Below are 25321 nucleotides of genomic sequence, written 5' to 3' on the forward strand. Positions count from 1 at the left end.
TGAGTACTAACCCTGAGCAAAATAGTGCGGTGTCTGATCGCAGCTGGCCTAGCACGAGCGCTCCGCCGCGCGGCACTTCTTGCTCATCGTCTTCTACGCAGTGCAAATCCATGCTTTTGCACCGAGTGTCGAAGCGCTAGCAAGCGAAAGCGTAACTCTGTTGTGATATCTGGTGCCATTTTTATTTACCACGGCACGCGAGTACTAAATGCACATAAAGACAATGAGAACAACACTTGTCATGCAGGATATAGGCCCTGCTTTTTTGGCGCCGCATTATAGCTGCGGCAACCGCAGGCGGACTGCCTCCACTCACATCCCTATATAGCCGCATACAAATTGCGTGTGTCAATACATATCATTAGCAAAGAAACGCAGAGCGGGACTCACCGGCCATGCGATTCATCCAGGCTTAGTAAAACGGCGCAGGAGTCTTCGTTCCCTTTACAGATGACAAGACGTCGCAGCACTGTCTTTCTTCAAGGCTTACCCGTTGAAACTCGCCAATGTTAACAAGCCAAAACCCTGGTCGTTGGCTTCCAAAACACACTCCTGCTCACCTTCCTATTGAATGAGTTCTTCACACGTGTCCGCCGTACAAGTACTCAAGCATTGCCTCAAAGAGGCAAATAATACAAAACACGACGCGTCAGTTGCGCTGCAATGGCCCCTACGGCTGCGCTTACGTGTCGGTGAAAAATTGCAACCGACAAAAAAATTTGTTTTTTAAACCATGAATATTTATAATATATTCACAACAAAGACACTGCATTTATTTTAAATTATTTTTAGATTATTTAAGAATACTAAAGCGCTTTCAGTTACTTTTTCAGGCATGTCGTTTGTAGAAGCTGCGATCCTGTGATCCCCTGAAGTGACCCGGATGCCCAAGCAGACGACGGAGCAGACGACGGTGTTGACAGAATGCAATTTCGTTTGATGCGAGATAAAATCACTAAGTTGCGACAAAAACAGCGAAGAAAAGCGCCGTATCTCAAGCTGGCGAATATCTTGGATAAGTTGAACGCAATTGGCACGATGGAGAGTAGCTGCGATGCATTAATTTGCGCGACACTGGCACGCTCACCGGAGATCATTAAACTTAACAGCTTAATCGGTGACCAGTACAAGCGGATTGATTTAATATCAACTGCGTTACGAAACTACGTCGATACTTGCGTCTCACTTTAGCCAATATGCAACAGCGGCTAGCACTCGCCGCATCCTGATAGCATGTAGTTTAACAAGCAAGAGCCCACTAGCGCATCGAAGCAGCCGTGTTTTCGAGTTCGTATCGTTGCGATAAATACGAGCTGTTTCGGCACGTACTGGAATTGAAGTTCTCAGCCTGTGCGTCACGGACGGTGACGATGGCGTCGCGGACGATCTTAACTAAGACTCGCCGCAACGCAGCCGATAACCCAAGCATATGGGCGTTAAAGGTTGTTCACCAGTACTGCAAACGTGGGCATAAAGTATCGCTCAGTCACAGCGCCAGTCGCTCGCTTCTCGATTTTCCAGCCTTCCGAGTGAAGGTCTCAAGCTGTTGAGCCAATCAGTGAGTCAGCCGGAGTGAGCGAGGCGAGCTTTCGGGAACGACGCCGCCCGCGGGCGCGCCGGGCAATGAACTACGCGCTACCCCCTGGCTGCCCTAGTCGTCGCTAAGCCTAGGCGGTTTCACATCGATGCAGCAGCTGAGTGCACTTCGAAACTGGCTAGCGCTGAGGTGCTGCTCTCGTCGTCGTTTTACTGTGAACCTCGTCTCATAGTAAAACAAAGATATGGTCGGTTTCCGCGACACCTTCAGGAGCGGAGCCAGCTGAGGCCAGGAGAGCCGCGATTGAGCAGCAGCAATTAAAGGCGCCGTGGGGAGACATTTGTTTGTATTCCTGTTATCGCTTCTACCAACGACTCGATATTGGCCAACGATACTCCATCCGACGGCATAGTATGGACTTGAACAAACATTACGGTCGCATTTTTCTGACGCTGGCGGCCGGTATTCAGGCTGGCATGCGCGCCCGTACGTTATCATGTCGTTCAACTGCATGCCCGTGGTGCACATCAAAACCCCCCGACATCCTCCTTTTCGCTCAGATTGTCATAGCACACAGTCACACTGGGACCAGAGTAGTTTAGAGGACCGAGCGCGGGTGCACAGGAGCTAGACTGTGTCAAAGCAGGCGAAACTCTTTAAAGCGCGCGGTTGACGTCAGTCCCAAGACTTTATTCTCATTTCGACCGAGAATCAAATCGGTGCAAACTCGCCGGCCGCCGCATTTCACCTTCGGCTGCATACGGTGCTGTCTATATTTAGCGACATTTTCGTGTCACCGTCATGAAATTTTCAGTGAAGGCAATGAACGACGTCGTAAAGTATTTTTTTTGCTATTTTATGATAAGCACCACGTCACTGCCGCTAAAAAAATTCTCCGCCAACACTGCATCAGCGTTGGACTTCAGAACGTTAGCTACGAGAGCTTCAAGTGTTTAGATCGGGGTTCTAGATCGGGGTGCTCAGCAAAAAACGTGTAGAAGACAAAATACAAACATCTGAGGGCGTTTTGTTTCGGAAACATTTGTTCTAAGATATAAGCAGCGTCATCTACTTCAAAGATTTTGCACTACTATTGCGATTTACAGCCACCTTCTCCATATCCGGTATGTTTCCTCCTTATATATCAGTTAACGAATTTTATAAGCGTGTCCATTACAACAAGACGAATTGTTTGACCGCATCCGGAACCCTCTGCGACAAACGATTAGGCCTTATGGCTGTCTGGAAGTCCCCGGAATGCACGGTTTGGGGGCGAAAAGGTCATCGGTGCGAATCCCACACATATTTTGGGCTTCATCTAAATATTTTATCCTCAGGAACATGACAAGTCAAATGACACCACTTAGATGGTTATGCGTCAAACGGGCGGCCCCCAAATTTGATGCAAATTGGGGTCCCCGGGGTTCCACTTCGATAGCCGCTATACTGGCATATGTAAAACGTATCGAAGGTATCTGTGACAACTGAGGCTCTACGCGCCCGCTGTTGCTATGTGATATAGTGTGGTAACAGTCTTGGCCAATTTGACCTTCCCTGCAGACAGACGTGTCCTTGACAAACGTTAGTAAGAGCTGACGCTCTTAAAACTGAAACGCGGAAAAATGATATCGGGGTTGCTTTGAACATTTATACAGAAAACTGCGTGCATGTACACACATGCTGCCTTTGTGTAGCCGGATGGTTATGGCAAGGAATTTTCCCTGATTGACGATTAACGACATTCTTTTCCGCGACGCATAGAAGTGTCCTTGGCCTTTTCTGCGCATGTAGTAGTAGCGGTACATTATGTTACATGGCTTGAACATGTCACAGAAGCCAAGAGAACACTGACTTTCAGTAGCGCCATTCGACTTGCGCGCACCGATTGGTGTGCAGGCGCTGTCGTGGCTGTAGCTACATGCCGCCACCGCAAGTGCGTGCGGATACGCAGGCACCGCTGGCTTCGTCGCTTGTGCATTACAGCTTTTTGGGCTTTCAAAGCCGCATTATACTCTTGAGCATGCACTACTTTCGTCACATAGTCATGTGGGAACAGAAGGAAATTAGGTGATTGCTCGAGCAGTGCCTCTCCTCTAAGCCAATTCTCGTCCGGTGAGAGAGCCAGGTCGCGGGAAGCCAGTTGAAAACTCGATTCGCCAATGTGAATGAGCACTTCATTTCGCTCGGTGCCCGTCACCAACATTCCAGAGCACCTCGCATCCTCTTCGCGACACGCCACAGTGAACGCGCTTTGAAGCATCTTTGGTCAATTTGATCCTATCGCTGTCACACGACAGCACGACAGTATTTCTAGAATTCTGCAGTAAAACAATTACCCTCACCAGGAATCTGTCGTATGACACATCCCACGATAGGTACCTATCGCGCGGCACAATCCACGACAGGTATCTGTCGCGCGGCATATCCCACGACAAGCCGTTGTGTCGCGCGACAGGCCGCACGACAGGTACTTTTGTTGCGTGAAAAGAGGCCTGATAGAAGTCTGTCGCGCGACTGAACCCACGACAGGCAAATTTGCTGAGGCACGCAATCTCTGTCGCGCGGCACGACTCCCTCTGTCGCGCGACAGGAGCTGCGACAGAAACCTGTCGCGCGACAAATGCTGCGACAGGGACCTTCTTCTCACGACAAAATGCAGGAAAGATGTCTGTCGTGCGGCAGAACCTACTACATGCAACTTTGTCGCGCGAAAGAACCCACGACACGAAGCTTGTAGCACGACACAAGGCACGACAAGACAGCTTGTCTTGCGACACAAAATTGTGTCGCGCGACAGATGCGCGACAAAAAATTCTGTCGTGCGTTTTGATCGGGATAGAACAAGCAAAGCAGTGAATTTAAATAAATGTCTCTAATAACCTATTTATTGGTTTTAGTCATATCATTGACTGAATAATTTCTAATTGTCATTTAGTTATGATTAGCTTAACACTGACGTAGGCTCCTGTAGGCTACAATAAATCGCCGCACGGAATGATCCCCCGGAAATATTTTCTAGTACCTCCTGGGCCGCAAACCAGTACGGTTCGCGAAGCAGTGCTGTCTCATTAAACGGAGATGTTGCTACGCGTCGGTTCCCAAGTTTATCCCTCGTTGCGATGCTGCTTGTCCAGAGAAAGAGGCCACCAGAGCGCCTGGAACAGCGCCCCCGTGTGAAGGACGCCCACAGCGACCTTGCGTTCCGCCGCCGCAAGGAGAGTTCACAGCCCCCGTATATTGTGGAGCAGGGGACAGCGCAGGCAGACCCTAAGAGCAAAGCTCCGACGACACTTCGGGGGACGATATTCTTCCAGTATTCATTCATTCATTCAGAATTTATTTCAGACAACGAGGAGGTTGTCCAGGGTGACGTGGCAAAAGGCATACATTGCCTGACGAGGCCACGCCACCCGGATGACAGGCGGCACCACTGGCTACACAAAATCAAGAAGAGCATTACATAATAGAACACACTTTTAGTATTTTTACACAATATATTAAGACATCTTTACAAAACACTGGCTTTACAAAACACACACAGCATACATTAACCAGAATTCGACCATAGCAATATTTACAAAACATACACTAGTGATAGGTATACGTTAAGTTTTTATCTTTAAGGTTCATTTATGAGCATTGCTTTAATTAACATTTTGTATTTACGTATAGAGGGGGTAGTGCGTGCAGTATCCAGAATAATAGGGTATTTGTTAATTAAGTCAGGAATTTGCCATCCTAACCTCTGAAAACCATAATTTCTGCGTACACGAGGTGTTTCCCTACATTGTTTTCGAAGTTCGTATGTGCTAAGTTTAGTGTGATAGGTGGTGTCGAAGGTTATTTTGTCTAGTTTGTACTGGCGTAATATTTCGAGACATAGTTTGTATGTGTGCAGTTTACTTATTTCTAATATTCGATAAGACCTAAACAAAGGCCAGCAGCTGCGCAATAACTGTATTTTCCCAACAGCTCGTAATGCCCGCTTTTGAATTGCAAGGAGGGAATCTCGATTTGTCTGCGTCGTCGTTAACCACACAAGGGAGCAGTAGCCTAAAGACGTCAATACACTGTCCAACACTCTTCTTATGAAGTATGCGGTATAAGCCACCGTTTTCGACGACGTCAGGAGTAATCATCACCAACATTGTTGCTTTTGCTTTGTTATTCTTTGACGCAAAACTTCTTGCGCTACAATAAGGCTGCTCAACGTGTAAAAGTATATCGAGTGGTAATAAAGTTGGATAGGTGCCGCCAGAGTAACAGGAAGGACGCTGCGGTGTCCGAAATTTGCTCATAAGAACTGGAAAATCACGAAGTTTGTGTCTTTGCACAGCTGCACCCAACGACAGTTGCTAGCCTGAACTTTCCAATTTTCGCTGGCCAATGTGGGAACCCTTCCCGCGAAGTAAAGGTCCCGTTTCATTGGTGGCCTCGTTTAACCTGTAGAACGGCAAACCACTCAGAGCACAAATCTGAAGTTATCAGGAGTCGCTCCCATTTGTCCCGAGATGAAAAAAAGCCATTAAAAGCGCACAAAGCCAAACAAACCAGCTGGCATGAGTGGCTTCAGGACGGGAACCCTACAGTTTGTAATTTGCTTCTAAACTCTTGCTATATCTCAGCCAAATGCTGAGATAAAGTGCAAGGGTGTTAAAGCGGAAAAATACAAGCGCCGTTATGTCTTTCGGAGCAAACTAGTCCCGCATAGGTTTGAAGCGACAATGAGACATTTCACTTCATCCTTTGTATTTTCCTGCCCCTGCTTCAAATAGCCGCGATCTAAGTCACGAATGCGCAATTTTGGAGCTGCACTATTTCTCATCTGGATTCCGAAAATCACGCACAACGATGCTACGGCCACTCGCGCAATTACAAACGCGGTACCGTGCAATTCGGCGGCACGACAGGAACGAATGGCGAATCCCCGTGGCACTCACTCTTGGCCCAATACTGCTGCTGCTGCTGCTGCTGCTGCTGCTGCTGCTGCTGCTGCTGCTGCTGCTGCTGCTGCTGCTGCTGCTGCTGCTGCTGCTGCTGCTGCTGCTGCTGCTGCTGCTGCTGCTGCTGCTGCTGCTGCTGCTGCTGCTGCTGCTGCTGCTGCTGCTGCTGCTGCTGCTGCTGCTGCTGCTGCTGCTGCTGCTGCTGCTGCTGCTGCTGCTGCTGCTGCTGCTGCTGCTGCTGCTGCTGCTGCTGCTGCTGCTGCTGCTGCTGCTGCTGCTGCTGCTGCTGCTGCTGCTGCTGCTGCTGCTGCTGCTGCTGCTGCTGCTGCTGCTGCTGCTGCTGCTGCTGCTGCTGCTGCTGCTGCTGCTGCTGCTGCTGCTGCTGCTGCTGCTGCTGCTGCTGCTGCTGCTGCTGCTGCTGCTGCTGCTGCTGCTGCTGCTGCTGCTGCTGCTGCTGCTGCTGCTGCTGCTGCTGCTGCTGCTGCTGCTGCTGCTGCTGCTGCTGCTGCTGCTGCTGCTGCTGCTGCTGCTGCTGCTGCTGCTGCTGCTGCTGCTGCTGCTGCTGCTGCTGCTGCTGCTGCTGCTGCTGCTGCTGCTGCTGCTGCTGCTGCTGCTGCTGCTGCTGCTGCTGCTGCTGCTGCTGCTGCTGCTGCTGCTGCTGCTGCTGCTGCTGCTGCTGCTGCTGCTGCTGCTGCTGCTGCTGCTGCTGCTGCTGCTGCTGCTGCTGCTGCTGCTGCTGCTGCTGCTGCTGCTGCTGCTGCTGCTGCTGCTGCTGCTGCTGCTGCTGCTGCTGCTGCTGCTGCTGCTGCTGCTGCTGCTGCTGCTGCTGCTGCTGCTGCTGCTGCTGCTGCTGCTGCTGCTGCTGCTGCTGCTGCTGCTGCTGCTGCTGCTGCTGCTGCTGCTGCTGCTGCTGCTGCTGCTGCTGCTGCTGCTGCTGCTGCTGCTGCTGCTGCTGCTGCTGCTGCTGCTGCTGCTGCTGCTGCTGCTGCTGCTGCTGCTGCTGCTGCTGCTGCTGCTGCTGCTGCTGCTGCTGCTGCTGCTGCTGCTGCTGCTGCTGCTGCTGCTGCTGCTGCTGCTGCTGCTGCTGCTGCTGCTGCTGCTGCTGCTGCTGCTGCTGCTGCTGCTGCTGCTGCTGCTGCTGCTGCTGCTGCTGCTGCTGCTGCTGCTGCTGCTGCTGCTGCTGCTGCTGCTGCTGCTGCTGCTGCTGCTGCTGCTGCTGCTGCTGCTGCTGCTGCTGCTGCTGCTGCTGCTGCTGCTGCTGCTGCTGCTGCTGCTGCTGCTGCTGCTGCTGCTGCTGCTGCTGCTGCTGCTGCTGCTGCTGCTGCTGCTGCTGCTGCTGCTGCTGCTGCTGCTGCTGCTGCTGCTGCTGCTGCTGCTGCTGCTGCTGCTGCTGCTGCTGCTGCTGCTGCTGCTGCTGCTGCTGCTGCTGCTGCTGCTGCTGCTGCTGCTGCTGCTGCTGCTGCTGCTGCTGCTGCTGCTGCTGCTGCTGCTGCTGCTGCTGCTGCTGCTGCTGCTGCTGCTGCTGCTGCTGCTGCTGCTGCTGCTGCTGCTGCTGCTGCTGCTGCTGCTGCTGCTGCTGCTGCTGCTGCTGCTGCTGCTGCTGCTGCTGCTGCTGCTGCTGCTGCTGCTGCTGCTGCTGCTGCTGCTGCTGCTGCTGCTGCTGCTGCTGCTGCTGCTGCTGCTGCTGCTGCTGCTGCTGCTGCTGCTGCTGCTGCTGCTGCTGCTGCTGCTGCTGCTGCTGCTGCTGCTGCTGCTGCTGCTGCTGCTGCTGCTGCTGCTGCTGCTGCTGCTGCTGCTGCTGCTGCTGCTGCTGCTGCTGCTGCTGCTGCTGCTGCTGCTGCTGCTGCTGCTGCTGCTGCTGCTGCTGCTGCTGCTGCTGCTGCTGCTGCTGCTGCTGCTGCTGCTGCTGCTGCTGCTGCTGCTGCTGCTGCTGCTGCTGCTGCTGCTGCTGCTGCTGCTGCTGCTGCTGCTGCTGCTGCTGCTGCTGCTGCTGCTGCTGCTGCTGCTGCTGCTGCTGCTGCTGCTGCTGCTGCTGCTGCTGCTGCTGCTGCTGCTGCTGCTGCTGCTGCTGCTGCTGCTGCTGCTGCTGCTGCTGCTGCTGCTGCTGCTGCTGCTGCTGCTGCTGCTGCTGCTGCTGCTGCTGCTGCTGCTGCTGCTGCTGCTGCTGCTGCTGCTGCTGCTGCTGCTGCTGCTGCTGCTGCTGCTGCTGCTGCTGCTGCTGCTGCTGCTGCTGCTGCTGCTGCTGCTGCTGCTGCTGCTGCTGCTGCTGCTGCTGCTGCTGCTGCTGCTGCTGCTGCTGCTGCTGCTGCTGCTGCTGCTGCTGCTGCTGCTGCTGCTGCTGCTGCTGCTGCTGCTGCTGCTGCTGCTGCTGCTGCTGCTGCTGCTGCTGCTGCTGCTGCTGCTGCTGCTGCTGCTGCTGCTGCTGCTGCTGCTGCTGCTGCTGCTGCTGCTGCTGCTGCTGCTGCTGCTGCTGCTGCTGCTGCTGCTGCTGCTGCTGCTGCTGCTGCTGCTGCTGCTGCTGCTGCTGCTGCTGCTGCTGCTGCTGCTGCTGCTGCTGCTGCTGCTGCTGCTGCTGCTGCTGCTGCTGCTGCTGCTGCTGCTGCTGCTGCTGCTGCTGCTGCTGCTGCTGCTGCTGCTGCTGCTGCTGCTGCTGCTGCTGCTGCTGCTGCTGCTGCTGCTGCTGCTGCTGCTGCTGCTGCTGCTGCTGCTGCTGCTGCTGCTGCTGCTGCTGCTGCTGCTGCTGCTGCTGCTGCTGCTGCTGCTGCTGCTGCTGCTGCTGCTGCTGCTGCTGCTGCTGCTGCTGCTGCTGCTGCTGCTGCTGCTGCTGCTGCTGCTGCTGCTGCTGCTGCTGCTGCTGCTGCTGCTGCTGCTGCTGCTGCTGCTGCTGCTGCTGCTGCTGCTGCTGCTGCTGCTGCTGCTGCTGCTGCTGCTGCTGCTGCTGCTGCTGCTGCTGCTGCTGCTGCTGCTGCTGCTGCTGCTGCTGCTGCTGCTGCTGCTGCTGCTGCTGCTGCTGCTGCTGCTGCTGCTGCTGCTGCTGCTGCTGCTGCTGCTGCTGCTGCTGCTGCTGCTGCTGCTGCTGCTGCTGCTGCTGCTGCTGCTGCTGCTGCTGCTGCTGCTGCTGCTGCTGCTGCTGCTGCTGCTGCTGCTGCTGCTGCTGCTGCTGCTGCTGCTGCTGCTGCTGCTGCTGCTGCTGCTGCTGCTGCTGCTGCTGCTGCTGCTGCTGCTGCTGCTGCTGCTGCTGCTGCTGCTGCTGCTGCTGCTGCTGCTGCTGCTGCTGCTGCTGCTGCTGCTGCTGCTGCTGCTGCTGCTGCTGCTGCTGCTGCTGCTGCTGCTGCTGCTGCTGCTGCTGCTGCTGCTGCTGCTGCTGCTGCTGCTGCTGCTGCTGCTGCTGCTGCTGCTGCTGCTGCTGCTGCTGCTGCTGCTGCTGCTGCTGCTGCTGCTGCTGCTGCTGCTGCTGCTGCTGCTGCTGCTGCTGCTGCTGCTGCTGCTGCTGCTGCTGCTGCTGCTGCTGCTGCTGCTGCTGCTGCTGCTGCTGCTGCTGCTGCTGCTGCTGCTGCTGCTGCTGCTGCTGCTGCTGCTGCTGCTGCTGCTGCTGCTGCTGCTGCTGCTGCTGCTGCTGCTGCTGCTGCTGCTGCTGCTGCTGCTGCTGCTGCTGCTGCTGCTGCTGCTGCTGCTGCTGCTGCTGCTGCTGCTGCTGCTGCTGCTGCTGCTGCTGCTGCTGCTGCTGCTGCTGCTGCTGCTGCTGCTGCTGCTGCTGCTGCTGCTGCTGCTGCTGCTGCTGCTGCTGCTGCTGCTGCTGCTGCTGCTGCTGCTGCTGCTGCTGCTGCTGCTGCTGCTGCTGCTGCTGCTGCTGCTGCTGCTGCTGCTGCTGCTGCTGCTGCTGCTGCTGCTGCTGCTGCTGCTGCTGCTGCTGCTGCTGCTGCTGCTGCTGCTGCTGCTGCTGCTGCTGCTGCTGCTGCTGCTGCTGCTGCTGCTGCTGCTGCTGCTGCTGCTGCTGCTGCTGCTGCTGCTGCTGCTGCTGCTGCTGCTGCTGCTGCTGCTGCTGCTGCTGCTGCTGCTGCTGCTGCTGCTGCTGCTGCTGCTGCTGCTGCTGCTGCTGCTGCTGCTGCTGCTGCTGCTGCTGCTGCTGCTGCTGCTGCTGCTGCTGCTGCTGCTGCTGCTGCTGCTGCTGCTGCTGCTGCTGCTGCTGCTGCTGCTGCTGCTGCTGCTGCTGCTGCTGCTGCTGCTGCTGCTGCTGCTGCTGCTGCTGCTGCTGCTGCTGCTGCTGCTGCTGCTGCTGCTGCTGCTGCTGCTGCTGCTGCTGCTGCTGCTGCTGCTGCTGCTGCTGCTGCTGCTGCTGCTGCTGCTGCTGCTGCTGCTGCTGCTGCTGCTGCTGCTGCTGCTGCTGCTGCTGCTGCTGCTGCTGCTGCTGCTGCTGCTGCTGCTGCTGCTGCTGCTGCTGCTGCTGCTGCTGCTGCTGCTGCTGCTGCTGCTGCTGCTGCTGCTGCTGCTGCTGCTGCTGCTGCTGCTGCTGCTGCTGCTGCTGCTGCTGCTGCTGCTGCTGCTGCTGCTGCTGCTGCTGCTGCTGCTGCTGCTGCTGCTGCTGCTGCTGCTGCTGCTGCTGCTGCTGCTGCTGCTGCTGCTGCTGCTGCTGCTGCTGCTGCTGCTGCTGCTGCTGCTGCTGCTGCTGCTGCTGCTGCTGCTGCTGCTGCTGCTGCTGCTGCTGCTGCTGCTGCTGCTGCTGCTGCTGCTGCTGCTGCTGCTGCTGCTGCTGCTGCTGCTGCTGCTGCTGCTGCTGCTGCTGCTGCTGCTGCTGCTGCTGCTGCTGCTGCTGCTGCTGCTGCTGCTGCTGCTGCTGCTGCTGCTGCTGCTGCTGCTGCTGCTGCTGCTGCTGCTGCTGCTGCTGCTGCTGCTGCTGCTGCTGCTGCTGCTGCTGCTGCTGCTGCTGCTGCTGCTGCTGCTGCTGCTGCTGCTGCTGCTGCTGCTGCTGCTGCTGCTGCTGCTGCTGCTGCTGCTGCTGCTGCTGCTGCTGCTGCTGCTGCTGCTGCTGCTGCTGCTGCTGCTGCTGCTGCTGCTGCTGCTGCTGCTGCTGCTGCTGCTGCTGCTGCTGCTGCTGCTGCTGCTGCTGCTGCTGCTGCTGCTGCTGCTGCTGCTGCTGCTGCTGCTGCTGCTGCTGCTGCTGCTGCTGCTGCTGCTGCTGCTGCTGCTGCTGCTGCTGCTGCTGCTGCTGCTGCTGCTGCTGCTGCTGCTGCTGCTGCTGCTGCTGCTGCTGCTGCTGCTGCTGCTGCTGCTGCTGCTGCTGCTGCTGCTGCTGCTGCTGCTGCTGCTGCTGCTGCTGCTGCTGCTGCTGCTGCTGCTGCTGCTGCTGCTGCTGCTGCTGCTGCTGCTGCTGCTGCTGCTGCTGCTGCTGCTGCTGCTGCTGCTGCTGCTGCTGCTGCTGCTGCTGCTGCTGCTGCTGCTGCTGCTGCTGCTGCTGCTGCTGCTGCTGCTGCTGCTGCTGCTGCTGCTGCTGCTGCTGCTGCTGCTGCTGCTGCTGCTGCTGCTGCTGCTGCTGCTGCTGCTGCTGCTGCTGCTGCTGCTGCTGCTGCTGCTGCTGCTGCTGCTGCTGCTGCTGCTGCTGCTGCTGCTGCTGCTGCTGCTGCTGCTGCTGCTGCTGCTGCTGCTGCTGCTGCTGCTGCTGCTGCTGCTGCTGCTGCTGCTGCTGCTGCTGCTGCTGCTGCTGCTGCTGCTGCTGCTGCTGCTGCTGCTGCTGCTGCTGCTGCTGCTGCTGCTGCTGCTGCTGCTGCTGCTGCTGCTGCTGCTGCTGCTGCTGCTGCTGCTGCTGCTGCTGCTGCTGCTGCTGCTGCTGCTGCTGCTGCTGCTGCTGCTGCTGCTGCTGCTGCTGCTGCTGCTGCTGCTGCTGCTGCTGCTGCTGCTGCTGCTGCTGCTGCTGCTGCTGCTGCTGCTGCTGCTGCTGCTGCTGCTGCTGCTGCTGCTGCTGCTGCTGCTGCTGCTGCTGCTGCTGCTGCTGCTGCTGCTGCTGCTGCTGCTGCTGCTGCTGCTGCTGCTGCTGCTGCTGCTGCTGCTGCTGCTGCTGCTGCTGCTGCTGCTGCTGCTGCTGCTGCTGCTGCTGCTGCTGCTGCTGCTGCTGCTGCTGCTGCTGCTGCTGCTGCTGCTGCTGCTGCTGCTGCTGCTGCTGCTGCTGCTGCTGCTGCTGCTGCTGCTGCTGCTGCTGCTGCTGCTGCTGCTGCTGCTGCTGCTGCTGCTGCTGCTGCTGCTGCTGCTGCTGCTGCTGCTGCTGCTGCTGCTGCTGCTGCTGCTGCTGCTGCTGCTGCTGCTGCTGCTGCTGCTGCTGCTGCTGCTGCTGCTGCTGCTGCTGCTGCTGCTGCTGCTGCTGCTGCTGCTGCTGCTGCTGCTGCTGCTGCTGCTGCTGCTGCTGCTGCTGCTGCTGCTGCTGCTGCTGCTGCTGCTGCTGCTGCTGCTGCTGCTGCTGCTGCTGCTGCTGCTGCTGCTGCTGCTGCTGCTGCTGCTGCTGCTGCTGCTGCTGCTGCTGCTGCTGCTGCTGCTGCTGCTGCTGCTGCTGCTGCTGCTGCTGCTGCTGCTGCTGCTGCTGCTGCTGCTGCTGCTGCTGCTGCTGCTGCTGCTGCTGCTGCTGCTGCTGCTGCTGCTGCTGCTGCTGCTGCTGCTGCTGCTGCTGCTGCTGCTGCTGCTGCTGCTGCTGCTGCTGCTGCTGCTGCTGCTGCTGCTGCTGCTGCTGCTGCTGCTGCTGCTGCTGCTGCTGCTGCTGCTGCTGCTGCTGCTGCTGCTGCTGCTGCTGCTGCTGCTGCTGCTGCTGCTGCTGCTGCTGCTGCTGCTGCTGCTGCTGCTGCTGCTGCTGCTGCTGCTGCTGCTGCTGCTGCTGCTGCTGCTGCTGCTGCTGCTGCTGCTGCTGCTGCTGCTGCTGCTGCTGCTGCTGCTGCTGCTGCTGCTGCTGCTGCTGCTGCTGCTGCTGCTGCTGCTGCTGCTGCTGCTGCTGCTGCTGCTGCTGCTGCTGCTGCTGCTGCTGCTGCTGCTGCTGCTGCTGCTGCTGCTGCTGCTGCTGCTGCTGCTGCTGCTGCTGCTGCTGCTGCTGCTGCTGCTGCTGCTGCTGCTGCTGCTGCTGCTGCTGCTGCTGCTGCTGCTGCTGCTGCTGCTGCTGCTGCTGCTGCTGCTGCTGCTGCTGCTGCTGCTGCTGCTGCTGCTGCTGCTGCTGCTGCTGCTGCTGCTGCTGCTGCTGCTGCTGCTGCTGCTGCTGCTGCTGCTGCTGCTGCTGCTGCTGCTGCTGCTGCTGCTGCTGCTGCTGCTGCTGCTGCTGCTGCTGCTGCTGCTGCTGCTGCTGCTGCTGCTGCTGCTGCTGCTGCTGCTGCTGCTGCTGCTGCTGCTGCTGCTGCTGCTGCTGCTGCTGCTGCTGCTGCTGCTGCTGCTGCTGCTGCTGCTGCTGCTGCTGCTGCTGCTGCTGCTGCTGCTGCTGCTGCTGCTGCTGCTGCTGCTGCTGCTGCTGCTGCTGCTGCTGCTGCTGCTGCTGCTGCTGCTGCTGCTGCTGCTGCTGCTGCTGCTGCTGCTGCTGCTGCTGCTGCTGCTGCTGCTGCTGCTGCTGCTGCTGCTGCTGCTGCTGCTGCTGCTGCTGCTGCTGCTGCTGCTGCTGCTGCTGCTGCTGCTGCTGCTGCTGCTGCTGCTGCTGCTGCTGCTGCTGCTGCTGCTGCTGCTGCTGCTGCTGCTGCTGCTGCTGCTGCTGCTGCTGCTGCTGCTGCTGCTGCTGCTGCTGCTGCTGCTGCTGCTGCTGCTGCTGCTGCTGCTGCTGCTGCTGCTGCTGCTGCTGCTGCTGCTGCTGCTGCTGCTGCTGCTGCTGCTGCTGCTGCTGCTGCTGCTGCTGCTGCTGCTGCTGCTGCTGCTGCTGCTGCTGCTGCTGCTGCTGCTGCTGCTGCTGCTGCTGCTGCTGCTGCTGCTGCTGCTGCTGCTGCTGCTGCTGCTGCTGCTGCTGCTGCTGCTGCTGCTGCTGCTGCTGCTGCTGCTGCTGCTGCTGCTGCTGCTGCTGCTGCTGCTGCTGCTGCTGCTGCTGCTGCTGCTGCTGCTGCTGCTGCTGCTGCTGCTGCTGCTGCTGCTGCTGCTGCTGCTGCTGCTGCTGCTGCTGCTGCTGCTGCTGCTGCTGCTGCTGCTGCTGCTGCTGCTGCTGCTGCTGCTGCTGCTGCTGCTGCTGCTGCTGCTGCTGCTGCTGCTGCTGCTGCTGCTGCTGCTGCTGCTGCTGCTGCTGCTGCTGCTGCTGCTGCTGCTGCTGCTGCTGCTGCTGCTGCTGCTGCTGCTGCTGCTGCTGCTGCTGCTGCTGCTGCTGCTGCTGCTGCTGCTGCTGCTGCTGCTGCTGCTGCTGCTGCTGCTGCTGCTGCTGCTGCTGCTGCTGCTGCTGCTGCTGCTGCTGCTGCTGCTGCTGCTGCTGCTGCTGCTGCTGCTGCTGCTGCTGCTGCTGCTGCTGCTGCTGCTGCTGCTGCTGCTGCTGCTGCTGCTGCTGCTGCTGCTGCTGCTGCTGCTGCTGCTGCTGCTGCTGCTGCTGCTGCTGCTGCTGCTGCTGCTGCTGCTGCTGCTGCTGCTGCTGCTGCTGCTGCTGCTGCTGCTGCTGCTGCTGCTGCTGCTGCTGCTGCTGCTGCTGCTGCTGCTGCTGCTGCTGCTGCTGCTGCTGCTGCTGCTGCTGCTGCTGCTGCTGCTGCTGCTGCTGCTGCTGCTGCTGCTGCTGCTGCTGCTGCTGCTGCTGCTGCTGCTGCTGCTGCTGCTGCTGCTGCTGCTGCTGCTGCTGCTGCTGCTGCTGCTGCTGCTGCTGCTGCTGCTGCTGCTGCTGCTGCTGCTGCTGCTGCTGCTGCTGCTGCTGCTGCTGCTGCTGCTGCTGCTGCTGCTGCTGCTGCTGCTGCTGCTGCTGCTGCTGCTGCTGCTGCTGCTGCTGCTGCTGCTGCTGCTGCTGCTGCTGCTGCTGCTTCAGCTGCTGCTGCTTCAGCTGCTGCTGCTGCTTCAGCTGCTGCTGCTGCTGCTGCTGCTGGTGCTGCTGCTGGCGCTGGTGCTGCTGCTGCTGCTGCTCCTGCTGCCCCTCTTTGTACTTCTCTTGGTTGTCCACGTTCGTGCTGCAAGAAACCGCTCGCGTAAGAGGATTGCTGATCCGGAAATCACTCCTTTTTTCATCTGAACGGGTCACTAGAGCGAGTTGGTTTTCATATTTTTTTAAAGCGAAAGCTTTATTGGGCTGTGTCGACGCGGTCGTGTCCGCAAAACGTGTCTGCAGCAGTTGTGAGGGACTTAGAAGTACCGCCAAACGAATGGCTGTAATCGAAAGAGGATGATGTGAGGATGTTGCGCAAACAAATTATGTCACTAGAGGGATTAGTCAATTAATTGGAACCAAAAATGTCCTAAAAGTGGGAAGAGCCAGCGCAATGTGTGGCGACAAATCTGAAAGACAGGAAGTGAGGGCGGAATCAACATGAAGCGCCAAAATTGAAAACGAAGCGTGAAGACAAGTTTGGAAACTCAAATTAGGCAATTAGGCACTTGATTAGGTAATAAAATTAATTGTGGCAATTGTGAAATTGGATGAATTAACATCAATGCTTAATCAAGTAAATGTGAGGAGAATGGACAAGTGAAGCAAAAAGAGGCAGAGAGAGGAAATGAAGGGAAAGAGAATCGAGGCGGCGTGAATGCTTTCGCATTCCTCCAATGCTCATTACCGCAGTGACCACAAATTATGAAAAACAGCGTAGAGTCACGAATTACAGAATACAGAGATTGTACTGACTTCATCAAAGAGACGATCACACATGCGTGACAAATACTGCCTATATCAAAAAGAATGGTTTAAATTCATTATTTAAAAGGCAAATATCTGGTACAACAGTTATCGTTGCTTCCTGTTTCTTCAAAATTTTCCACGCGTCACAACGGGCGCAGAATATTATCTCTCGTACCAAGTTTTTCTGCTACAGTAGCCAACAAATATAGCACGTAATCAAGCACGTAAAAGCACTCTTTTTGCTTGTGAAAGCTATTGTGAAGGTTTCATGACAGCATGGCATTTCCGAAGAATTGCAAAACTACAACTTGGCGGCGCCCTATTGAACAGTCTAAGGCCACATTCCATTCTCACAGCCGGCCTCCTCTACGGCGCAGCGACAAACGGAGCCGAAAACCGCGGCAGCAATAATTAATTAATTAACTAACTTTATTTCCGACATCGTGGGGTCTCGCGGTCGGGCCGCAGCAATTAGGAGGGGGTGCCTCCCAGCCGGCTCAGCACCGGAGACCGCGGAGAGAGTCTTGCAGTAAGCTGTCTCCGCTTTTCGGATGATCAGTCTGCTGATCCGGGTCGTGGCTCTGGATCAGCTCTTCCCAGGTGGCAAGGTCTGGGATGCTTTGTGATTTAGCTCCAGGAGAATCCTGACATTTCCAAATTAAGTGATTTTGCGAAGCCCTTCTGCGGCAGCTACCGCAGAGCTCAGGCTCCCCAGTGTCTTCATCATGTAGCATGGAGTAAGGAAAGAATCTGTTGACCTGAAGCCTTCTCCAGGCCCTGCACTCCTTTGGATTGAGTGACCAATCCGGAAATGAGAGTGTTCTCCTATCCAGTCTGGGTGCTTCTGTTATTTCTTTATACGTTATGAGAGGGTCTTTATTACCACTCAGGCGCACTTCCAGAGCCGCTCGGATGTATAGTTCTCGAGCGAGGCTGTGAGCAGCCTCATTCCCCGGAATGCCCTCATGAGCAGGAACCCATATGAGGGAGACCTCTCTGCTTGAGGGGTATCTTCTTAGTAATTTGGAGGCTTGACTGGAGCCAACCCTCTTACAAAAGTTGTGAACAGATACCTTGCTGTCAGACAAGATGATCTTGGCTTCGGTACTCACGCACGCTAGGGCAATAGCAGCCTCCTGTGCCACTAACGCATTCCGAGTGTTAATTGATGCTACAGTCACTTTATCCCCATTACCATCAACGGCGGCAATGACGGAGGCGACATCAGACCCACAGGCTGCGTCGCAGAAGGCTATGTTACCCGGCGGGTCCCGGGCAAGATTGTTCATTATTGTTCGGGCTCTATGTTTTCTCCTCTCTTTATCATGCTCCGGGTGCATGTTCTTAGGTATATTGGCAATTTTGAGATGCTTCCGTATGTCTAAGGGGATTAGCTGTGCAGTATACGGGGGTTTCCTCTCGCTCTCCCCTAGGTCATTGAGGATATGCCTGCCTGCTATTGAGGAGCTAAGCCTCCAAATTTGTGCTTCTCTTACTGCCCTGGTGATCTCCGCACAGGTATTGTGGACTCCCGTACTAAGCAATTTCTCCGTTGAGGAGTTCGGTGGGATGCCGAGAGCTCTTTTGTATGCATTTCGTATCAACTTGTCTATTTTGTCCTCCTCTTGCTGACTAAGATTCAGAAATGGAGTCGCGTATGCAATCCTACTCACTATGAATGCTTGTACTAATCTGAGGAGACAGTGCTCTCGCAGGCCTTTGTTTCTGAGGGAGATCCGCCTAAAGATACCTATAACTTGTGCGACATAGGTGCTAAGCTTCTTTAAAGTGGTTGTGTTATGTCCGTTCGTCTGGAGAAAGTATCCTAGGACTCTTATAGTGTCAACCCTAGGTACTAACCTACCTCCAACGACAACCTCTATCGGGCCGTATAGGTGAGGGAAGCGAATCTCTTTCTTCATCTGGTCTTTGGTATTAAGCGAGAAGATCTCAGATTTTTGAGGGGAGCAGGAAAGTCCTCTCTCCAGAGCATAGTTTTCAACTACCTCTGCCGCTGCCTGCAGTCGGTATGAGATGTCAGCGTTCGTTCCCCCTGCTGTCCAAATGGTTATATCATCGGCATAAATGCTGTGTTTTAGCCCTTCAATTCTATTGAGCCTGTGGGACAATCCTCTCATGGCAAAATTGAAGAGCATTGGAGACAGGACTGAACCTTGAGGAGTCCTCTTTTTGCCGAGCCCAATATGCTTTGAGGAGAGCCCTACAAAGCTTATAGTGGTTTTTCGATTGCTTAAGAATCTTTTGACATAATTAAAGCACTTGACGCCTACTCCGGCCTCACTGACGCCTTCAAGGAACGCTCTATGCTCAACATTATCGAAGGCTTTTGTAAGATCTAGCCCCAAGATTGCCCTGCCCCTTTAGTTCCGTCGGGATCATCAAGTATATCACGTTTAAGCCTTAGCATGACGTCCTGTGCGCTAAGACTCGGTCTATAACCTACCATTTCAACAGGCCAGAGTCCCTCGCTCTCCATGTAGCGCGAGACTCTTGTCTGCACCACCTTCTTCTTGAGCTTGCCCACGCAAGATGTCAGAGAGCGTCCCAGATCAAGACTTTTGCCTGGCTTCGGGATAAGTACTAATTTAGAGACTTTCCATTGCTCCGGTAAGTCCTCCCAGTCCCAAATCTTGTTCATTAGCTCAGTTAGAAAAGAGATACAATTATCATCCAAGTTCTTCAGAGTGGTGTTGGTGACTCCATCAGGACCTGGAGCCGATTTCGTTTTCAGGTCCTGTAACGTTGCCCGCACCTCTGCAACCTCGAACGAAGAATCAATGCTTCTATTTTCCCCGCCTTCATATTCCGGTAGTGGAGAGCCCGGGTCTTGACAAACATAGGTTTCGCGAATCTTATCTAGCAGTTCCTCATTACTTCCTTTAAAATTATGCTTGATTTTGGTTTGATTTAGCCTGGTCTCCCTCTTGGATTTTGTTGGACTAATCATATACCTGAGAATGGCCCAGGTTTTGGATAGACTCATATTAGATCCAAATTCATCACACATCTCCATCCAGTTCTTTTCGCACAGATCAGCGGCATGCTTTTCTATGCTTTTGGTTAGCCTCGCAATTTCTCTCCTAATATTGCGATTCCATCTTTGGTTTTTCAGTTCCCTTTCTAGATCTGCTTTCTTTCTCAGGAGATTGGCTAGTTGACTGTCCAGTCGGGGCACCGCTAGGGTGTCTTGAACAGTATCTGTTGCTTCCTATAGGTCCTTACTAAGCGTCCTCTGCCATGCCATGAGACTAGGCCAAGCTTTAACTTCCAGGGATTGCCCAATTTCTCGGAATTTATCCCAGTCAGTGATTTTTCTGCTGATTTTGGGAGCTCTTCGGTTGAAGACAATAGTGATCTCCACCACATAATGATAACTCCCGAAGTTCTCTCCAGTGTTCATTCCACATTGCTACATCTATGTGCTAAGGTAAGATCTGGTGACGTGTCATTACTGATGCTGTTCCGAGATCTAGTGGGAGCTGTCGGGTCTGTTAAGATAGACATCCCATTGATTAGAATGGCCTCTAGGAGTCTTTTTCCTTTGGTGCAGTGAGTGTTATAGCCCCATTCCGGATGCCTTGCATTAAAATCCCCGCATATGAGGAGCTTGCTGTTTCCCGCAATTTTAAGTGCCTTTTTGAACAGGGGGGTGAAAGATGCCTCCCTCTACCTAGGGGTGCTATAGATGTTGAGTACAAAAAGGTTTTCCCTTTCGTGGTTGCCGGAGTGGATTTCAATTAGCACCACCTCTATCTCCCCGTCCATAGGATGCTGCGTGACAGCAGTATTATGCTCGATAAGAGTGAAAACTCTGGCTTTCATCCCTTTCGAACTCGGGAAGCATCTGTAGCCTTTGAGACCAGCCTTTTGCGGGTTGGTCTCCTGGAGAGCAATCACTAATGGGGGAGCTGCATATGTAGTAAGGATTTGTTGCAAGATCCCCCTCTTGCCCGGGTATCCCCGACAGTTCCACTGCAAGACGACGCAGCCGGCAGCTTTCCCGCTCTTATTTCTGTTCGCCATTGTGTCTACCCCTAGATGCTCCAATGACACCCTCCTCGTGAAGCGTGCGCATCAGCCAGCCTAGGCTTCCCTCAATACTGAGTATTTTAGATTGCAAATTTTCTTGCCTTTCTCCGTCCTTATGTACCGATTCCTTCAGGGCCCTAATGTTTGCCCCGAGTCTGCTGAGCCTATCATTTTAGCCCTCCTCATACTAGGAGGGCCTTGGTCTCTGCTCTCCTCTTCCTCACTTGCCGACGGGAGGGGTCCCTTTAAATTTAGCTCTTCTAAAAGCTTTACCCCCGCCTTAGCTCTGCATTTTCCTTTTCGATCTTTTCCAATTTCATCATTAGCCTGTGATTTTCCCTGGTCAATTGATCTAATTTTTCCTCTAGGCTTTGCGCTGCCACCTGGGAGAGCCTACTGTCATGCTTGGTTGTTTGTGATGCACTCTTCAGTCCCCAGGGGTCGTCCGGGTCTCTGCTCGCTGCGCCTTGCCCAACGTTCGTCCTCGAAGGGGTCTTGTGCAGCCTAGGCTTGGGCGTCGGCTTGTCTTCTCGATCAGTATTCCCCGGGATAGCAATCTTTACGACCGCGTTTCCTCTAGCGGCCGATTGCGATCTGCTTCTCGAGCGTGACTGGGATCCTCCCTCGGCTGCTCTCAGGCTTTCAAACCTATTACGTAGGGGGATATGTCCTGCTTTGGGTTGGCTGATTTGTTCTCGTAGCTTCTTCTCCCATTGCTTGCGTCGCACAAGGTATGGAGTCCTGTAGATTTTTGGACAATTCTTGTCCCCCAGTTGATTTTGTCCCAGGCACAGTGCGCACATAGGCGTGCATTTATGATCGCTCAGGGGATTTACCATGCCACATCTCCTGCATTTGCGTGTGTCCGGGTTGGGGCACACATCCGCCCTATGCCCGAAACGTCCGCAAGTTGAGCACACTTGGTATTTTTTTCTAAAGAGGCGACACTTCAGCGGAGTTGACTTGAAGTTTACAGTGCACGGCACTTTCTCCTCCACAAAATTCAGAAGGATTGTTCCAGATGCTTCTCCAAGCCTCCTGGCTGATGCAATAGTCGGGTTACCTGAGCAATTTAGAATTCTGAGCACTTCAGAATCCGTTATGCCGACGGGGATACCATGAATTACGCCTCGGCCAAAGGTTCCCGGAGTGGCCAGGTGCGATAGCGCCTTAGCCTCTCCTCTCGTATACTTGAGAACCTGTATGGCCTGATATCTTCTCGCTCTATCTTCACTTTCGGTGGCTACCATGATGGTATGATTCTTGGAATTGACTGTTATTTGGTCCCCGCGCATTGCTTCGTCTGTCAGACCAGCGGCGGCTGCTATAACATCCGTGAGCTCGGCGAGCCCAAATCCCTGAGTGATTTTATCGATGCCGCCCTGAGGACGGATCACTACTTTGGCCCATCCCTTCGCTGTTGGTTGAGTCTTTTGGACTGAGGTGCGAGCTTCTTTGAGTGTTTTCTTAACCAGCAGTTCCGCTGCTCGCTCTTCGCTAGCTTTCTTTTGTCTCTCAGCTTCTTGCTCAGAAGCGTACTTGCGTCTAAGTTTTATCTTCCATTCTTCTCCCTCTGGAGCGTGCAAGCCTTCCCCGTTGTCCACATTCTCTTCACTTCCTTGCATTTCGGCGCTCAGATCCTCTCCATTCTCCGGAACCGACGCCATGGCTGCGCCCGAACGCAGATTCACGGGAGCGGACGCCCTGTCGGCGCCCGAACGCCGAACGCAACCACGTACACTGTGGCTGCTTGCAGGACCGACGCACAGATCACAGACGAATCTTGAAGGTCACTAATACGAATAATAAGCCACAAAAATCTGATGCAGTCCTGTTCGCGTACACCCGATCGGATCCTCACAGCCAAATTTCAACACATAAAGACCTCTTGGTGCACAGATGGAAGCCGATTTCGCCGGAGCCCAACGCAAACACGTCCGCCTCCGCCGGCGGCCATCGCAGTTCCCCCGCGGCAGCAACGGAGCGGCGCGGTGTTTTAATCGAAATAGGCGCCAAAGACCGGAAAACCAGTTAGGGCGGGCGCTCGCTCCTCCCACGTTTCTCCCGCGTGGAAAAAAACGGCGGTGACGGAGTCCGAAGGAGATGCCGAAGGTGCCGTGAAAGTCGTCTGTCGTCTGCTTGCGCGTTGCTTTGCTTGACTATTATCGCAGAACAAACATGCGATCTCGCAAGAGGTGGCAAAAGTTAGAAGTCAGTTGAATAACTGCGCAATTCCACATTTTTACAGCGAAATACCACGCGTACAGCACCAAAACATATTTATACGAATATAGGAAGCTACTATTAAAGCACTGCGCGCTCTGCAGTCATATTATTCTGGCCAATGTGAACGAAATCGAACATATGTAGGGGGTAATGAACTCTGTTATCAATACAGGAATGGTTTGTCAGGGCTTGCTAGATTGTTCTTTATACTAACGTTCGAGAATTTGGCTAGCAAAACAGTTTGGAGAATATTTTACCAGTATCGGCTAATTGAAGCAACGAGGCCCTAAAAGCTAGCAAAAAGTAAACGGGGTTTCAACGCATCTTTCATCGCAGGAAGCGGCTAAAAGCCGTCAGCTCGGCGGGTTGGTGGCGGCCTTCGACACAGCGCTCGAGTCGTCGTGTTTGTTCCGTCCTCGTGTTTTTGCGCGCTGTTTTACCATGGATAGTAGTAACCAACTTGCTCAGCTTTCCGTACTTCTTCCAATGTTATTCCTATGATACGCTTTTTTATTACTCCGTTGTTTTCATCTAGCGTTTCTTGATCCTCTTTACTGTCTTTGCATTGTAATTGAGTTTGTTTTTCTGCTCTTTACCTTATCTGCCCCGTCACCTCTATCCTACTTTTTGTCTTCTTCACCTGAATGGTTGTTCTTTTCATCAGCCACCCTCTTCTCTTCGGTTTAAACCTGGTAACAGGCTTTCCGTCCCCCACTTCGTTACCGTCCCTAGCTTCTTTTGTTCGCAATAGTCCACGGGCTGTGTTTTTTTTTAGGTTTTGTCTAAGTTAAGGTTCGTTCTTTGGGCTCCACAACAGGTGCCGCACCGTCCGAGGCGGTATAAAAGACGAGATAACGCAACACTTGACTGAAGGAAGGCAAACTGAATCTTAATACAGGAATTCACATATTTACAGCAGAATAAACGGCGAGTGATTACGAGGAACTCCATGGCTGAGGAAAAATCCTCCCTCCTTGGCATTGCTGAAGATGCAAGGGATCGAAATCAAGCTCCGAACAATTTTCCAGACTCCGGAGCTCGGTTTAGAAACCGGGGAGCCTGTCCCACATTTGGCACCACACAATCACAACAAACTAACACATGATTTGTATACAAACTGCATGGCATGTCTTCCAGGTTCCGCAAGATTCAAACCCCTCTCTCTAAAATACTCAGCACGATAAGAACATCAAAATTGCTTTTAAAAAATGGCATTCCGGGAACGGGCCCTCGAAATGATTGGCCCAATAGGTTTACGTGCCATACCCCATACTTCCACAGTATTACTCAAACTCTCTCCCTTACCAAGTAAAAAGAGAAACACAAAAATACATCAAAGACACTCTCACGTGTCGCCGGCTTCCTGAGAACGCGTGACCTGGCGGCTCCCAGCATTACGGCAATTATCGATCTCAACCTAGCCGGTATACAGGCGCAAGTAACAAACTACTCGTCTTCGTGCCGACTGTTGACAGGCGTCCCCCCAAAATCTGGAGAGCGGCGCCAGCCTGTCGTTGCTGCCTCTGAACACTGCGTCAGCATCCCTTTTGTATGTACACCTACGGTTCGTTAACCCGGCCCACTACTCGAGAGCCGTTGGTATGCCCCGTCCTCGGGCTTCGGCGCCGCCGCGGCTCAGCCGCGGCGTCTGCTCGCGCGCCCGCACCTGACCGTACGCTACGCTTATTTGTTCTCAGCATCGCGTGAGCGTCCAGACCCGTCTCGACCGGTGGTGAGGACCCCTCAGAAATAGGTGGGGACCTCTGTGGAGTTCGGAAAAAACGTCCCCTCTCCTTCCCTCTAGCTCTGTCTCTCTCTTGGCCGGTCAACGCTCGCCTGCGCGTTGACCGGTATCGCGAGAAATCCAAATACACAACAGTACTGGTGCTACTTGAGAGCAACAGATGCAAATTCGCTTATTTTATATACCGCGCCCATTGCAAACAATAAACTCATCGGAGACTCTGTTTCCTGGAACGCCTCGTATATTGCCAAATGAAATAAAACCGTCATCCCTTCTCTGTTCCTGGGCAGCGGGAGCTTTTCGGGGCGCAAGACACGCGCATCTACCGACGGAGAAAAGAAAAAAAAAGGGGGGGGGGCTTCTTTTCTTGTGCCCGGGGGTGGTGGTGGAAACTTTATTAGACACAAGGGAGTTTAGGACGCGCAGGTCCTTGGGCACCCGCACGGCCCCACTGCACTAAAACGTTCATTGTCCCGGAGGACGCTGGCAGCCCGGCCTGTGGCGATGGCTTGCGTGGCCGGGTACTGGGAGCCCGCGCAGCCATGCCGCGCCGCCGCCGAAGCCGCGACGCTCGCCAGCGCCATCTCTCGCTCGCAGCAAGCAAGCCGTGGGTCACGTGAGGCGAACTCGCGCTGTGACTGGCACGTTTTTGTTGGGCGGGGCTCCATCGCCGCCGCTCGATGGAAACGTAGGGCCGGGCCCAGCGGCACCGGCCGCCCGATTTGGGGGGGGGGGGTGGAACCGGTCCAAATTCATCCCCCTCCGTCGGCTCCGGCGGCAACGGAGGTGACGGATGAAGCTAGAAACCGTCTTTGAGAATGTGGCCTAAGAATAAGGTGATGAAAATGGAGACCAGTCTCTGTGCTGTTGACTCTTAACATATTGCACATGTAACTTGTTGGGAAAAATGGCTGTGGTTTAGTTTTGCTTACACCTGGTGTGACGAGACAGCTACAGCTTGCCGAGTGCAACTCGCTCAGTCGAATTGCTAAGTCAGTCTTTCGACGCTGCATTTCGCTGGGCGTTCCTTCTTCATCTTCGTCCCTGGACGTGGGTTCAACTCTCCCTCCTCTCCA

At 55.2% G+C, this 25321-nt stretch overlaps 1 protein-coding gene across 1 annotated transcript in view; it reads right to left on the reverse strand.

The window, feature by feature from the left end:
- Positions 1 to 25321, reverse strand: part of LOC144124696 (uncharacterized) — a 189419-nt gene that overhangs the window by 83155 nt on the left and 80943 nt on the right. Inside the window, exons 4-7 of the mRNA XM_077657534.1 lie at positions 15306 to 15560; positions 15258 to 15262; positions 6645 to 6649; positions 6478 to 6601 (exon numbers count right to left, since the gene is read on the reverse strand). Of these exons, the coding sequence (XP_077513660.1) occupies positions 6478 to 6601; positions 6645 to 6649; positions 15258 to 15262; positions 15306 to 15560 (389 nt within the window). The remainder of the gene's footprint in view (positions 1 to 6477; positions 6602 to 6644; positions 6650 to 15257; positions 15263 to 15305; positions 15561 to 25321) is intronic.

The sequence above is a fragment of the Amblyomma americanum genome, chromosome 1, assembly GCF_052857255.1.
Source record: "Amblyomma americanum isolate KBUSLIRL-KWMA chromosome 1, ASM5285725v1, whole genome shotgun sequence".
Lineage (NCBI taxonomy): Eukaryota > Metazoa > Arthropoda > Arachnida > Ixodida > Ixodidae > Amblyomma > Amblyomma americanum.